Genomic DNA, 13,411 nt, shown 5'->3' with positions numbered 1-13,411 from the left:
CAGCTGTAAACGGGCTTGAACAACTGTCTGTAAAACCTAAAAAACTCATTTTCTAACAAGGAGTGTCAAGTGTGCCAACAAATACCCTAAAAAAAGCTTTCTTATTTTCTAAATAATAGACATGCAGAGAGATAATGTTTAGACAAGTAACTTAGCACCTAAGATAGGTGTTTGGACAACAGACTCAATAACAGCCTTTCTTGGCAAGGTTCAAAATGTCTACCCTAAGAGACTATTTCTCTCCACAGCTAGAGCCTCAAGTGACTTTTATTTTTTTTTTTTTTGCTTTTTCAACATCCAGTTTTTAAATTCTGAATCAACCAAAAAAGGTGAAGAAAATACTCTCCCTGCACTGAATCATAGAATCATAGAATCATAGAATCATAGAATAGTTAGGGTTGGAAAGGACCTCAAGATCATCTAGTTCCAACCCCCCTGCCATGGGCAGGGACACCTCACACTAAACCATCCCACACAGGGCTTCATCCAACCTGGCCTTGAACACTGCCAGGGATGGAGCACTCACAACCTCCATGGGCAATCGATTCCAATGCCTCACCTCCCTCACAGGAAAGAATTTCCTCCTTATATCCAATCTAAACTTCCCTTGTTTCAGTTTTAACCCATGACCCCTTGTCCTGTCACTACAGTCCCTGACGAAGAGTCCCTCCCCAGCATCCCTATAGGCCCCGTTCAGATACTGGAAGGCTGCTATGAGGTCTCCACGCAGCCTTCTCTTCTCCAGGCTGAACAGCCTCAACTTCCACAGCCTATCTTCATATGTGAGGTGTTCCAGTCCCCTGATGGTCCTCGTGGCACTCCTCTGGACTTGCTCCAGAAGTAAAGAGTTTTAGTTGTCAAAACACAGGCTATTCAGTGAAAGTTCTGGTTCATGATACGTAAACGAGGAATTTAATCTGAAACACTGATTTAAGAAGCTATAGAGCTTTCACAGAAAACATTCATTGCTTCATATAAATTTTTATTTTCGACTCTCCATAGTCATGCACTTTGATACGGGCTAACTTCCCCCCTTTTAGAACAGTGTCTCGCTTAACAAAAATCTGACATCCTCTTTCTGCCCAGTTTAGCATTTGATTGTCTTCTCCACAACAGCACTGCTTCAGTAGAAGAAGCAAAACACGCGTTCACAGTACAAGAGCCTATAGTCAGATGCTTAGGCCATTTTTCAAGGAAAAAGGTGAGGTGGACAGAACCCCTTCAAGAGGAAAAGGAAGATGAAGTTTTCAACTAGGGTCATGTGAGCTGATGTAATGCATGAAGACAACTCCTTTCCACAGCCACCTGCCACCTCAGCCACTATCAAAAGTGCATCATGCTCTCTGTATCTCCTGTCTTCCTGTTGCAAAGTGAGGTCCAGTATACCTACCACAGCAGCCACAGATGTGGCCTCAGATGCACATCTTCAACTTTCTCCATCAGCAGGAACTGCCTGCATGAAAATGCTTTCTGTTTACCTGAAGGTGTAACTGTAATAAGCAAGGCATATCATGCAACATCATGACCTGGAGGACAGGCAAACCTACACAGGCAGTTTCTGCTCAAAGATAATCCTCATCCTGGTTCAGCCAAGCACTGCATGCTCCCAACCAGACATCTAACACCATGTGCCATCAACAGCATGCCTGTGTCTCTTTGTGAAATCCTCAGTTCCATCACTAAAAGCGACAAGGAAGTAAGCAAAAAAGGTACTGAAGGAGGAACTGACCTACTTTAAAAGCACCCCCAAAGTAAAATGAGCAACTGATTTTCAAAACAAACGTATCAGTCCGTAAAACAAATTACGTGGGAGAAAAGAGAAAAGGCCCTGTTTTTTGGTTTTGTTTTTTTTTTTAGGTTGTTTTTTTTAATGAAGGAATGGAAGGGAAAATAATTGGCACACTTTCAAAGCAAAACATGTTCCGATGTCAAGGCATCAAGTGCAAAACCAATCCATTTCTACAAAATTATGCTGATACGAAGGAGTTACCTTTCATTTACTACTGCCATTAAAAAAGTAGATGCTGCTATAACAGCACTCACAAGTTCTGCCTGAAGAGGGGATGACTCTGGAGAGACCTTATTGCAGCTTTTCAGTACTTAAAAGGAGCCTGTGAGAAAGATGGGGAGAGACTTTTTAGCAGGCCCTGTTGCAATGGAACAAAAGGTAATGGTTTTGGAGCAGAAGAGGGGAGATTCAGGCTGGATGTGTGGAGGAGGTTTTTTTGCAGAGAGGGTGGTGAGACACTGGCACAGGTTGCCCAGAGAGGTGGTGGATGCACCACCCCTGGAGACACCCAAGGCCAGACCGGATGTGGTTCTGGTCAACCTGGTCTAGTTCAACATGGCCATGCTCATTGCTGGGTGTTTGAATTGGATGGCATTTGGGGGCCTCTTCCAACCCAAACTATTCTATGGTTTTATGAAATCTTCAGTTCAAACAGCACACTGAATTTAAAGTCTGTGCTAAGAACTCTAGGACAGAAACCACCTATTTGTAAGTTGCAAATACTCAGTGCCTTTCAGTTTCAGGTCCTCTGCAAGGATCACACAATTGAAAGACTGCCCACAAACAAAAAGGTAACTTTGGAAGATCCTGTTTTATCATTCTTACACAAAGAAAAATACCTGTAAATTTTCTTGGGGTGTTTTTGGGTTGGTTTTTGTGGGTGGTTTATTTTTTTGTTATTACTATTTTATTTAACCTAAAAATCCTAAGGCATACCTCCAGCTGCTCTTGACCATTTAATTGATCTAAAATATATCTACAATAATAACATTAGACAGTTTAAATTCAAATAGTTATGTAGTTTGGTGCAAGGGAGTGAATGATGAGTAAAATTCCATAACTAAAATTCTAATAAATTCCTTTTTCATCATAATGCAGAGTATCAAAAATTGTTGCTGAATTTCTTCTTCACTTGAATACCATTTTTAGACTAATCCTGAATTCAGAACTCTGTACCAAAAGTTGCACCATGGGTTATATAAGGCTAACAAAAGGTTTTAGTCTTTAGGTAACAGACAAGTTTAGAACCTAAGATTATTAAAATCTTTTTCCAAGGGGAAGTGGAAAATAATCTTTTAGATACAACTGACCAGTGTTGCAACACTCAGAGAAGGAACAGATACTCTTTGTAACACGAAGACCAAAATTTAACATACACAGCATTCTGAACTGCAATCACGTGGTGCACACACACGCGCTCCCTTCTCCCCCTACCTCCCTCCCCTTCATTGTCAGAAATGAGCTAAAAGAAAAGTGAACTAGCTAGGATTCCAGCTGGACAGAAAAATAGGTGTCCTGTGTCAGAATAAAAGCCTGTCTGGCCCAGAATACCATCTCTTACTAGTGGCTAAACACAGATGTCTCAAGAAAACTATAGGAATAGAGCAAACATATATCAGTACTGTCAAAGAATATTCTCACAACATTCAACAGTTGAACTTAGAGTTCAGTAGCTAGTATCTTCATGTTTAATCAGTCTTAACGGATTTCCTGAGTGTAAACTTGCCTAGTTGCCCATTAAACACACAGAAAACTTTAGCACATATATATCCACTAGGGAGGAGTTCCAACATGTAACTACACAGTGCGCTGAAATGGCCCTACCTGTCGCTCTTTTTTGACTTGCTAGCTTTGTCAGATGCCCTGTGGAGGTTTCATCAAAGAAAACTGCAAACAAGCACCTCAGCTAGGTGTTCATAGATCTCTGTCTCCATGTCAGCATCTCCATAGATCTCTGTCTTAACCTCACTATAGGATACACTAGGAAAAGGAAACAACCACATGGCTTCTCCTCCACCCCTATTTTATTTATCTAAACTGAATTTCATCCACCATTTAAATGCCCTAACAGTCCAACAAGGTCTTTCTGCAATTCTTTATAGGGAACACTGTTTTTAAAACCCTTAATTATATATTAAGGCCAGAAAATATCAATATTCAAACCCCTTTATTTCTGACCATGTTGAGCACCACAGATACCTAAACTGATCCTTGCTGAACTCCACTATTGAAAGTCAACTGTTTACTCTTACCCAAGCTTTTAGGCATTTACTAATTTTTTTGCTAGCAGTACCTTCCTCCTCTTCTCCCACACCTCCTTAGTTGTTGCAAAAGGAAGAATTACTGACCATCATGGATCAGTGATTTTCCACACATGCTTTGCAGAAAAGACACTCCTTCCAAAGGGGAATTCCCATACTTGGCAATAGCTGTCCAAACGCAGGTCTTTGCGTTTGAAAAAAGACCTCTTCCAATCTCTGTATGTGTTAAAGATATTTTAGCACAGTGTCTCACATTGGTTCTTGTAGTGTATTATTTTGATTTATTGTATCTGAACAGATTACATATTCACATTTTTCAGCCTCAGACAATATACTTTCACCACCTCTAACATAAGCAATAAGTATTTTTTTGTAGATATACTCAAAATCAAAAGGTTGGAGACAAGACTACCAAGAGAAAACAATAGTTTTGTATTACACTTAGGAACCAAGAGGGACTATTGGATGTCCCTTACAGATTTGTAAGATACACATAGGCTGTCAGAGGAAGGCTGACATAAGCATCAACACTCTGGATGCTGTCTCCTAAAGGATCTCAAAGCTAGCCTTGGGACCTAAGGACTGAGCTCTCACTGCTATACCCATTAGTGCAATTTTCCCTTGGAGCATGTATTCCTCCTAGAATTCTTCTCTCTTCGTTCCCTACCTTATAGTCTTTGATTAAGATAGTTCTTACCTTCTGTTTTCTTTTTGCTTTAAATCTTATTTCCTACTTCCGTCTAACAGCAAAGCAAATTTAGTAACTGGCATCTCTACACTAGTTGGGTGTGGTTATCTTCCTTATTCAATCCTTTTGTTAGGGTTTCAGCATCTACTGTCTCACCTTGCGAGGCAGAAAAACCCACTGCACTTCAGCTTTCATTAACCTTTGCTTCCTTAGACAAGAGAGTTCTTTTAAAACCCCTTCCCAAGGTACTCAATAAACCCATGATGTACCACTGATACAGACTATTCTTAAATAAATTACACAGTCCCTATCATGCATACTGAGAGGATTTTAGACAGACCACACGTAACAGTACTAACTCAGGTGACAGAGTTGGTATCAACTGCTGTTAATTAGCAGTATGCTTTTTCTTTTTGTCAGTTCTGAACACAAAACTGACACAACAATATTCCCTGCTTTACATTTTTATGTTTCTGCATAGGTGTGCAGTGAAGTATAAATGCGCCAAGTGTATATAACTTATGCCTGTTTAATTTTGGCTAGCATGAGTAGCCAACAGTGGCAAAGAAGTACCAGCAGATGCTTGAGACCTAGCCAGTAAGCCAAGCATGATAAATTGTATTTCTACCAATCTTCCTGCCCCTATCAGTTACAGCACAACAAGCACAGGTATGGCTGGTAGGCAGCAACTTTCATTGCATGCAAAAATACAGTACCAAGGCAACCATGTTATCACCTAAAAATTTCCCACAGTCATCCAGGATTTCACTGTCATTAGATGTCTGGATCCCACTGTCACTGGCAAAACTAACAACTGCTATTTGTTACCTGCTGACTTACAGATTTTAGTCATCTACTATAAACCCTTTGGCCCTTTAAAAAGCTGTCATTTTCCACTTTTTTTTTTCTTTTTTTGTACTATTTTCTACCCACAGATTCAACATGAACCAACAACTGTAACTAGAAAGTAAAAATTGCATATTAGGTATAGGCAACAGCATTTTACACTGGGCTTTGGTTTTAAAAAAGCTGAACTCTTGGGACCTTTAAGTTGTCAGGCAGAAGCATGTAGGGCAGAATTCATGAATGAACATGCACCACTAGCTCGTCTGTGCTGCACTGAGAAGACTCCACTAACAGAGGCCTGCTCACAGACTCCTGTCTCAGCTGGGAGTTTTGGCAGCGCAAGGTCTAAGGGTGCTGACAATGGTGATAACAGTAAGACGTCTCAAATGAAGTGAGACTACGAATAAACTGGCACTTTAGTGCTCTCAAAGTGATGCCTACCGTTCAGCTGATACAATATTAGGTATGAAAATATACAGGTAACCTGACCAACGTTCATGCAGACCAGCATCTGCCGGAACGGATTGACACGTTCTCCTGAACATCACTCGTTTCTCTTGAGGATTTGCACAGCGTGGCTCCCGAGAGGTGTGTTTTTCCTTCGAAAGCCTACACGTCGTGAAAGCCACGAGCTCTCCCGCCGCCGTTCACATACAACAAAGTTTGGCCGCCCTCACCCCAGAGAGCCCTGCCGCCGGGGAGTGGAGCCCCAGGGCCAGCACCGTCCCCGTCCCTATAGCGCCTCACCGTCCCAGCTCGGATTCCAGCTCGAAGTAGTGGGCCAGGGTGTCCTTGTTGGAGCCATCGATCCAGTAGTCGGGAGCGGCGGACCCGGGGCGGCCCGTGGCTGAGGAGCCGGAGGAGGAGGAGGTGGAGGAGGTGGAGGAGGAGGAGGAGGAAGACGGCATGGTGAGTTTCAGCATGCCGGGACGCCTGTCGCGGGCTGCCCCCTCCTCCGCTGCAGAAAAGAGAAGAACAAGGCGGCTGGCGATGACGGTCCTCAACGGTCCTCTCCTCTCCTCTCCTCTCCTCTCCTCTCCTCTCCTCTCCTCTCCTCTCCTCTCCTCTCCTCTCCTCTCCTCTCCTCTCCTCTCCTCTCCTCTCCTTTCCCTCTCTTCTCCTTCCCTCTTTCTCTGTCCTTTCTTTTTCGCTTCCTTTCCCTTTCCCTTTCCCTTTCCTTTTCCCTTTCCTTCCCTCTTCTCTCTCCTCCTCCGCGCCGGGCTGGATCGGGCTGCAGCAGCAGCTCCCCCAGCCCGGAGGGGCGGTGGGGACACCTCCAGGGGGGCGGGCCCGGGGCGGGGCGGAGGGCGGGCATGGCGGCGGCTGCACAAACAGCCGCACCGCGCGGGTGTCGCACCGGCCTCGATGCTTTCAATCACCGCTGCGGGCTCGGGGGCGCTCCCCGGCTTCAGCGAGGGAGCCCCAGGGCGGACTGAAAGCAGCATCCTGCCTGGAGCGGCCCCACGGGCGGCGGGAAGGAGGTCCAAGGGGGCACAGCTTCACGAGGGGAGGAATGGCATCCCGGTGTGCTGCGGTTTGGCCGGGGCCGGGAAGGATGCACCGCCCCCGGCTAGGCGGGTGCACCCCGTTATGCTGCACCATTTTGGCAGTTCCAAATCCGGGATCGGCTGTCAGGGTGAGACGCGGGAGTCCAGGATTTCTCTGTCGGCGTTCTCTGTGAAATGAAATCTGGGGAGGAGGGTGTGGAGGCAGTGACTGAAGAAAACAAGCGGCGCTGGCAAAGAGACTGACAAGTGCACAAACGTGACTGCAAACATAAAAAAAATACAGCTTCCCTTCTCATCACAGAACTTAGAGAAGCCATAAAGAAACAAAATCGCTGTGCTGCCGTGCCACTCTTAAACAGGTTATGGAATCTGCAGGTTATGAAATGCATGCAGGTGTGATACAGTATTTTGTAACCCTGGCTGTAAAAATCTTAGCCAGAAGTGTCCATATAAGGGCAGTTTCTGTTGGCGTAGCGCTGGAATAAAACAGTAGCAGTTGTGTGTGCCTCGCATGCATATTATGCCAGATCAATCCTACTCACATCCTCTCCGTGCTATTACACCCACTCGTACTGTCATGTAAGCACAGGCATGAGGTAAAATGGACCATGTGCAAGCCTGTGTAGCAGGAGTGACACAGGTTTGTCCTCCAATTTTCAACCACGATCCACTAGCCTGTTTTTAAACATTGCATTCCTTGCTCAAATAAAGCCTGGTATCCTGTTCAGTGTTGTGTCAATTCCGGTGTATTGATGTTTTCCAAGATGTTTTGTTTCCCCCCATAAACAAGTCTGTCTTTTACTATTCCCCAGCTTCCTTATTTAGGAGGGGGCAAGTAATACTAACTCTGAATCTCTTAATTTCTCAAAGACTTTAAAAGAAATGCTTCTCTCTTCTTAAGCAGATAATAGAAGAAATATCTGCTTAGTCAGTCTCTTTTCATGGTAGGAAAGGATAGAAAAGGTAGATGAAAGAGAGATAATCCCCCTTCCTCTCAAGTTTACTTTATAAAGTTTTATACTTTATGTTATAAAACATAAAGTATATATAACATATACTTTATGTTATAAAATTAAAATGTAGATCCCCATCTTAATTTGAGATTTGTATCATTTCCAAATCCCTATTTGAAAGCCAGGAAAAAATATCCCAAAGTCCTGTTTTGCAAACCAACTTCTATGCAAGCCAGTTTGACAGAAACTCCAAACTTCCTTCAAGATGAACCTTGTGCCTAGATCACCTACCATGAGAGGGCTGAGATCAGCGCCAGAGCAGCAGACAAGCAGCTGCCTCACTGTTGCTCGTGCTTCTACCCAGCTCCCCGACTCACTCTGTCTCTGCTGGTCATCGTAGAACTTTTCTTCACAAAGCTTTGGTTGCTAGGTGACAATTTTTCCTCTTTCCTTATGACATTTTCTGACAGCATCTCCTAGGGTAAAAAATGGTCACTGATGATGAAAACATCAGTGTGTATGATGTTTGTATCTGTATGTATGTATGTGTATGATCATATACACATGCACAAATGGCCAATCAGTGCACTTTGAAGACTGGTATTCACTATCATATTTTTGTTCAGTCAAATACCTAACGTGTTCTGCCATAGCACCAGGGGATTTTTTTTTTTTTTGTTTGTTTGTTTGTTTGTTTGTTTGTTTGTTTGTTTGTTTTTTGTACTGGGCTACCTATGTGAAAGCATCTGACTTTCCTTAGAACTGTGCGGGAGCAAGCTGGATTGTACAACCTAGTATTTGCAAACTGACTGGACATTATCCTGCTGTAACTCCACTTGCTTAAAAAAATTAGAATAACAATACCTGAATATGTCCATATGGAATTAAAGAAAGTCTTCAGGTTGCACACTGCATGTAACCAGCACATGAATGCATCTCAGTCTCCAGGAAACCAAAGGCAGCACTTCAAAAGCACTGTGTTCCACTCAGATCTGTGTTAAAAACACTAAGATTTGCACTGTCATTATTGTACATGAAACTAAACCACAGATAAAACTTCATGTATGTGTTTGTGACATACTATGTGTGAAATTTCTTTATGGAGCTACATATATCATAATTATCATGTGACCAAACTCAGGTTACGAACCCAGAGGAAAAAGGCAGGTCAAGGAGGCATGCTTCTTTTACTGAGGAAGCAGTTTTTACGAACAAAAAACATGCAACAGATGTGCAATCTCTTGACGCTCTCCTGCCACCCATAAATTTAAACCAGATTCTTTCATCAGCTGGGTATGTGAAAAGATTCAGTAAATAGGGTAAGAATGAACATAGTGTAAGGAGAGGGCATCAGAAGGGCTGGTAGTAGTGAGGAGATGTGTTTATGCAAGAAAACAAAGAAGAGGAACAGGGAGATCCTCTGTAGAGTGTCAGTAGGGAAGAAGAAGGACAGCAGCAACACACCCTTTTGTTTCGACCCTACTCATACATTTTGAAGTATGGAATGTTTTCCCCAATGGGTTAGGAAATGGGTCAGGGTAATCCCAGGCATAGCTACAGGTTGGGCAGAGATGAGATTCAGAGCTGCCTTGTGGAGAAGGACTTGGGGGTGTTGGTTGATGAGAAAATGAACATGAGCTGCCTTCAGTGTGCACTCACAGCCCAGAAAGCCAACTGTATCCTGGGCTGCATCAAGAGAAGTGTGACCAGCAAGGTTGAAGGAAGTGATCATACCCCTCTGCTCTGCTCAGTTCTGGTGTTCTCAACATAAAAAAGGACATGGAACTGTTGGAACAAGTCCAGAGGAGGGCCATGAGGATGATCAGGGGACTGGAGCACCTCCCGTATGAAGATAGGCTGAGAAAGTTGGGTCTGTTCAGCCTGGGAAAGAGAAGGCTGAGTGGAGACCTTGTAGCAGCCTTCCAGTATCTGAAGGTGGCCTACAAGGACACTGGGGAAGGACCCTTCATCAGGGCCTGTAGTGATAGGACAAGGGATGATGGGTTAAAACTTAAACAGGGGAAGTTTGGATATAAGGAAGAAGTTCTTTACTGTGAGGGAGGTGAGCCACTGGAATGAGTTGCCCAGGGAGGTTGTGAATGCTTCATCCCTGGAAGTGTCCAAGGCCAGGTTGGACAGAGTCCTGGGTGACCATGGTTTAGTGTGAGGTGTCCCTGCCCATGGGAGGGGGGCAAGAACTAGATGATCTTGAGGTCCTTTCCAACCCTAACTATTCTATGATTCTATGATTCTATATTTAAAGAACAGAAGGCAAATAAACAAAAAGGCATTCTGCCTGAGTCATCTATACATATTACAATTTTCTGCCTCAATCATGTTCACACAGAGAATTCTTTAAAATGCTGACTTTAAAACTGAAGCCCTATGAACCCTTAAACAGGACAGCAGCAGTAGGAGTTCATGTAAATTTCAGTGAAGAAAGATTCCAGGGACTAGTTTTGCGACTTACTGTACCTTTGCTAGATAGATGTTCTCCATGACAAGATTTCATTACTTCATAGTAGTCTAATTCTTTAAAATACATTTATGAATGATGAGCAATAGTTCACATACTTGAAGTACAGACAGGTTCAATTTTTCCATTAAAAGAATAACCACCTGACAAATAAAAAGCTGCTTCTGGATTTCTGCCATTTATATTTATTACTGAAAATAAGGAGTCCTGCTCAGCAATGCCAAATTTAGTCTGTTGTATTCAGCGCATCAGTACCAGATGATACTTTTTCTCTGCAGTCCAACACAGCAGTGAAGAAATGTATTCTGTGGGTATCTTCAGTGGATGGATGTAGGCACTGAAACTGTTCCATGTGGTGCTCCATGGGATAGGAGAGAAATGTTTCTTGGGGACCTCATTTGGAAAACAAAACAGACACTGCAACAGATCAAATCTAAACTCTCAGGCTTTCAAATTCCAGTGGGTTAGAGTATGCTTCCCATACCAGTCTCCCCAGCTTGCTCTTAAACTGCTTACAATATATCCAAGAGTTTTATAACTATATTGCTGAGGTGAGTAGCTCGAGAGAGGACGCCTTCAACACCGGAGCGGGGGAGAGATCAGCGTCCAGGAGCCTCAGCTCGGAGCGGCGAGAGCCACCGAGGGAGCCCCAAGTCCTCGACAGGACCTGCCCAGGAGCCGGCAGCTCGGCTGAGAGCACGGACCCACAGGGGGCGGAGCCAGGAGCAGCGGCACCAGCCCTGAGTGGTTAAAAACCCGCGCCAGGGAGCGGGAGCGACCAGGAGCGCGGCTAACAGGGCGGGTCGAGGTAGCTTGAGCGGGCAGACGAGCGGGATGGTGAGCACCCGTCGTATGGCCAGGGCCCGGTCTGGGAGCTCTGCTCTGCTCTGCTCTGCTCTGCTCTGCCCTGGTCTGCCCCTGCTCTAAAGTCTTTCAAAAGCCTTCTCTTCTCCATGCTGAACAAGCCCAGACCTCTCAGCCTGTCTTCATAGGGGGGTTCCTTAGCCTTATCATCATCTTCATGGCTGAGAGAAAGGTGCACGATGGGCAGGGCTGCACTCGGTGCTCCCTGGTGGAGGTCCTCTTGCAGCAGGTGGCTGAGCTGCAGAATGCTGTTAGTGGGCTTCAAGATGTCAGGGTATCTGAGAGGAAGCAGGGCTGCTTGCTCCAGCCCCAAACTGTGCAAGGGCCTCCAGCTCATGAAGGAAAGAAGGAAGCCACCAACCCGGGAAGTTGGGAATTAGTGACAAAGAAAAATAACGAAGGAGGAAAAGGACAATTAAAGGCAAGGGGCTTCCTCCTTAATCTGTTGTCCCCACACAGAACCGATCTGCTGTCCTGCAGGAGGCTAACGAGGAAACGCACTTGCACCATAAACAGCCAGATGATGCACAGGTAAAGATCTCTACTGGTGCTACAAAGAAAAAGCGGCGGGTCGTAATAATAGGGGACTCTACTTTGAAAGGGACAGAAGCACTCGTCTGTCGACCTGACCCCGTCTCGCGGGAGGTGTGCTGCCTACCAGGAGCACGGATCAGGGATGTTACAGAGAGGCTGCCTGCTCTAGTAAGTTCCACGGACTATTACCCACTCCTGGTGATCCACGTGGGCGCTAGGGATATAGGTAGTAGTAGACTGGGGACCATAAAGAAAGACTACAGAGCCCTGGGAGAAGTGGTTAAGGGCTTTGGAGCTCAGATAGTCTTTTCGTCAATTCTCCAGGACACAGGGGAGGACCTAAAAAAAGCTAGGAGAATTAGCCAGGTTAATAAATGGTTAAAAGGGTGGTGTCACAGTCAGGGCTTTGGGTATCTTGAACAGGGGACTGAAGTCTGTAGGCCAGGTCCAGTGGGGGCTGGTGGAGCTGGTCTGATAATAAAGAAGGGGAAGAGCAGTTTCGGTAGGAGGCTTGCCAGACTGGTCAAGGAGGCTTTAAACTAGATGTGTTGGGGGAGGGCAGCATCATTCCATCCCAACACACCCAGTCAGTTGCCAGCACCTATAATAAATGCTCAGAGCAATGTAGATATATTCCAGCCGCACCAGCCAACGAGCCGGCTTCATTTGCAGCTCGGCTCAGATGCTTCTATACAAACGCCCGTAGCATGGGGAACAAACAAGAGGAATTAGAGATGTGTGCACGTCTACAGGGATATGATATAATAGGCACAGAAACATGGTGGGATGGCTCCTGTGACTGGAGTGTTGGAATGGAAGGTTACAGGCTCTTTAGAAAAGACAGGTCCGGCAGGCGGGGAGGGGGAGTTGCCCTTTATGTTAGGGATAGGCTGGAGAGTATGGAACTCTGTCTGGGGACAGGTGAGCAGTTCACAGAGAGTTTGTGGGTCAGGGTTAAAGGGAAAATAGCCATGGGAGACATTACTGTGGGGATCTGTTACAGGCCACCTGATCAAGGAGAACCTGTGGATGAAGCACTCTACAGACAGATAGGAAAAGCCTCACGCTCGCAGGCCCTTGTTCTCATGGGGGACTTCAACCACCCTGACATCTGTTGGAACGATGGCACTGCAGGGCACAAGCAATCCAGGAGGTTCCTCGATTGTGTGGAAGACAACTTCCTTCTGCAAGTAATAGAGGAGCCAACAAGAAGTTCCGTGCTTGACCTTGTGCTCACCAACAGGGAAGGGCTCATTGAGAATGTGGTACTCCAGGGCAGCCTTGGATGCAGCGATCACAAGATGGTCGAATTTGAGATCCCCAGGACTGTGAGAAGAGCGTGTAGCAAGCTCACTGCCCTGGACTTCAAAAGAGCAGACTTTGGCCTCTTCAGGAACCTGCTTAGTAAGGTTCCATGGGATATAGCCCTGGAGGGCAGGGGGGCCCAAGACTCTTGGTTGATATTCAAGGATCACCTACTACAAGCTCAGGA

At 45.2% G+C, this 13,411-nt stretch overlaps 1 protein-coding gene across 1 annotated transcript in view; it reads right to left on the bottom strand.

Annotated features, from left to right (window-relative positions):
* CAMK4 (calcium/calmodulin dependent protein kinase IV) overlaps positions 1–6,638 on the bottom strand; it is a 136,902-nt gene extending 130,264 nt beyond the window's left edge. The window contains exon 1 of the mRNA XM_065662072.1: positions 6,332–6,638. Coding sequence (XP_065518144.1) covers positions 6,332–6,507 — 176 coding nt within the window. The 5' untranslated portion in view covers positions 6,508–6,638. The remainder of the gene's footprint in view (positions 1–6,331) is intronic.
* Positions 6,639–13,411: the final 6,773 nt, after the last annotated feature.

Source organism: Lathamus discolor, chromosome Z (assembly GCF_037157495.1).
Source record: "Lathamus discolor isolate bLatDis1 chromosome Z, bLatDis1.hap1, whole genome shotgun sequence".
NCBI classification, from domain to species: Eukaryota; Metazoa; Chordata; class Aves; order Psittaciformes; family Psittacidae; genus Lathamus; species Lathamus discolor.
Note: the sequence above shows the minus strand (reverse complement) of the source record. Positions and strands in the feature narration are given on the sequence as shown.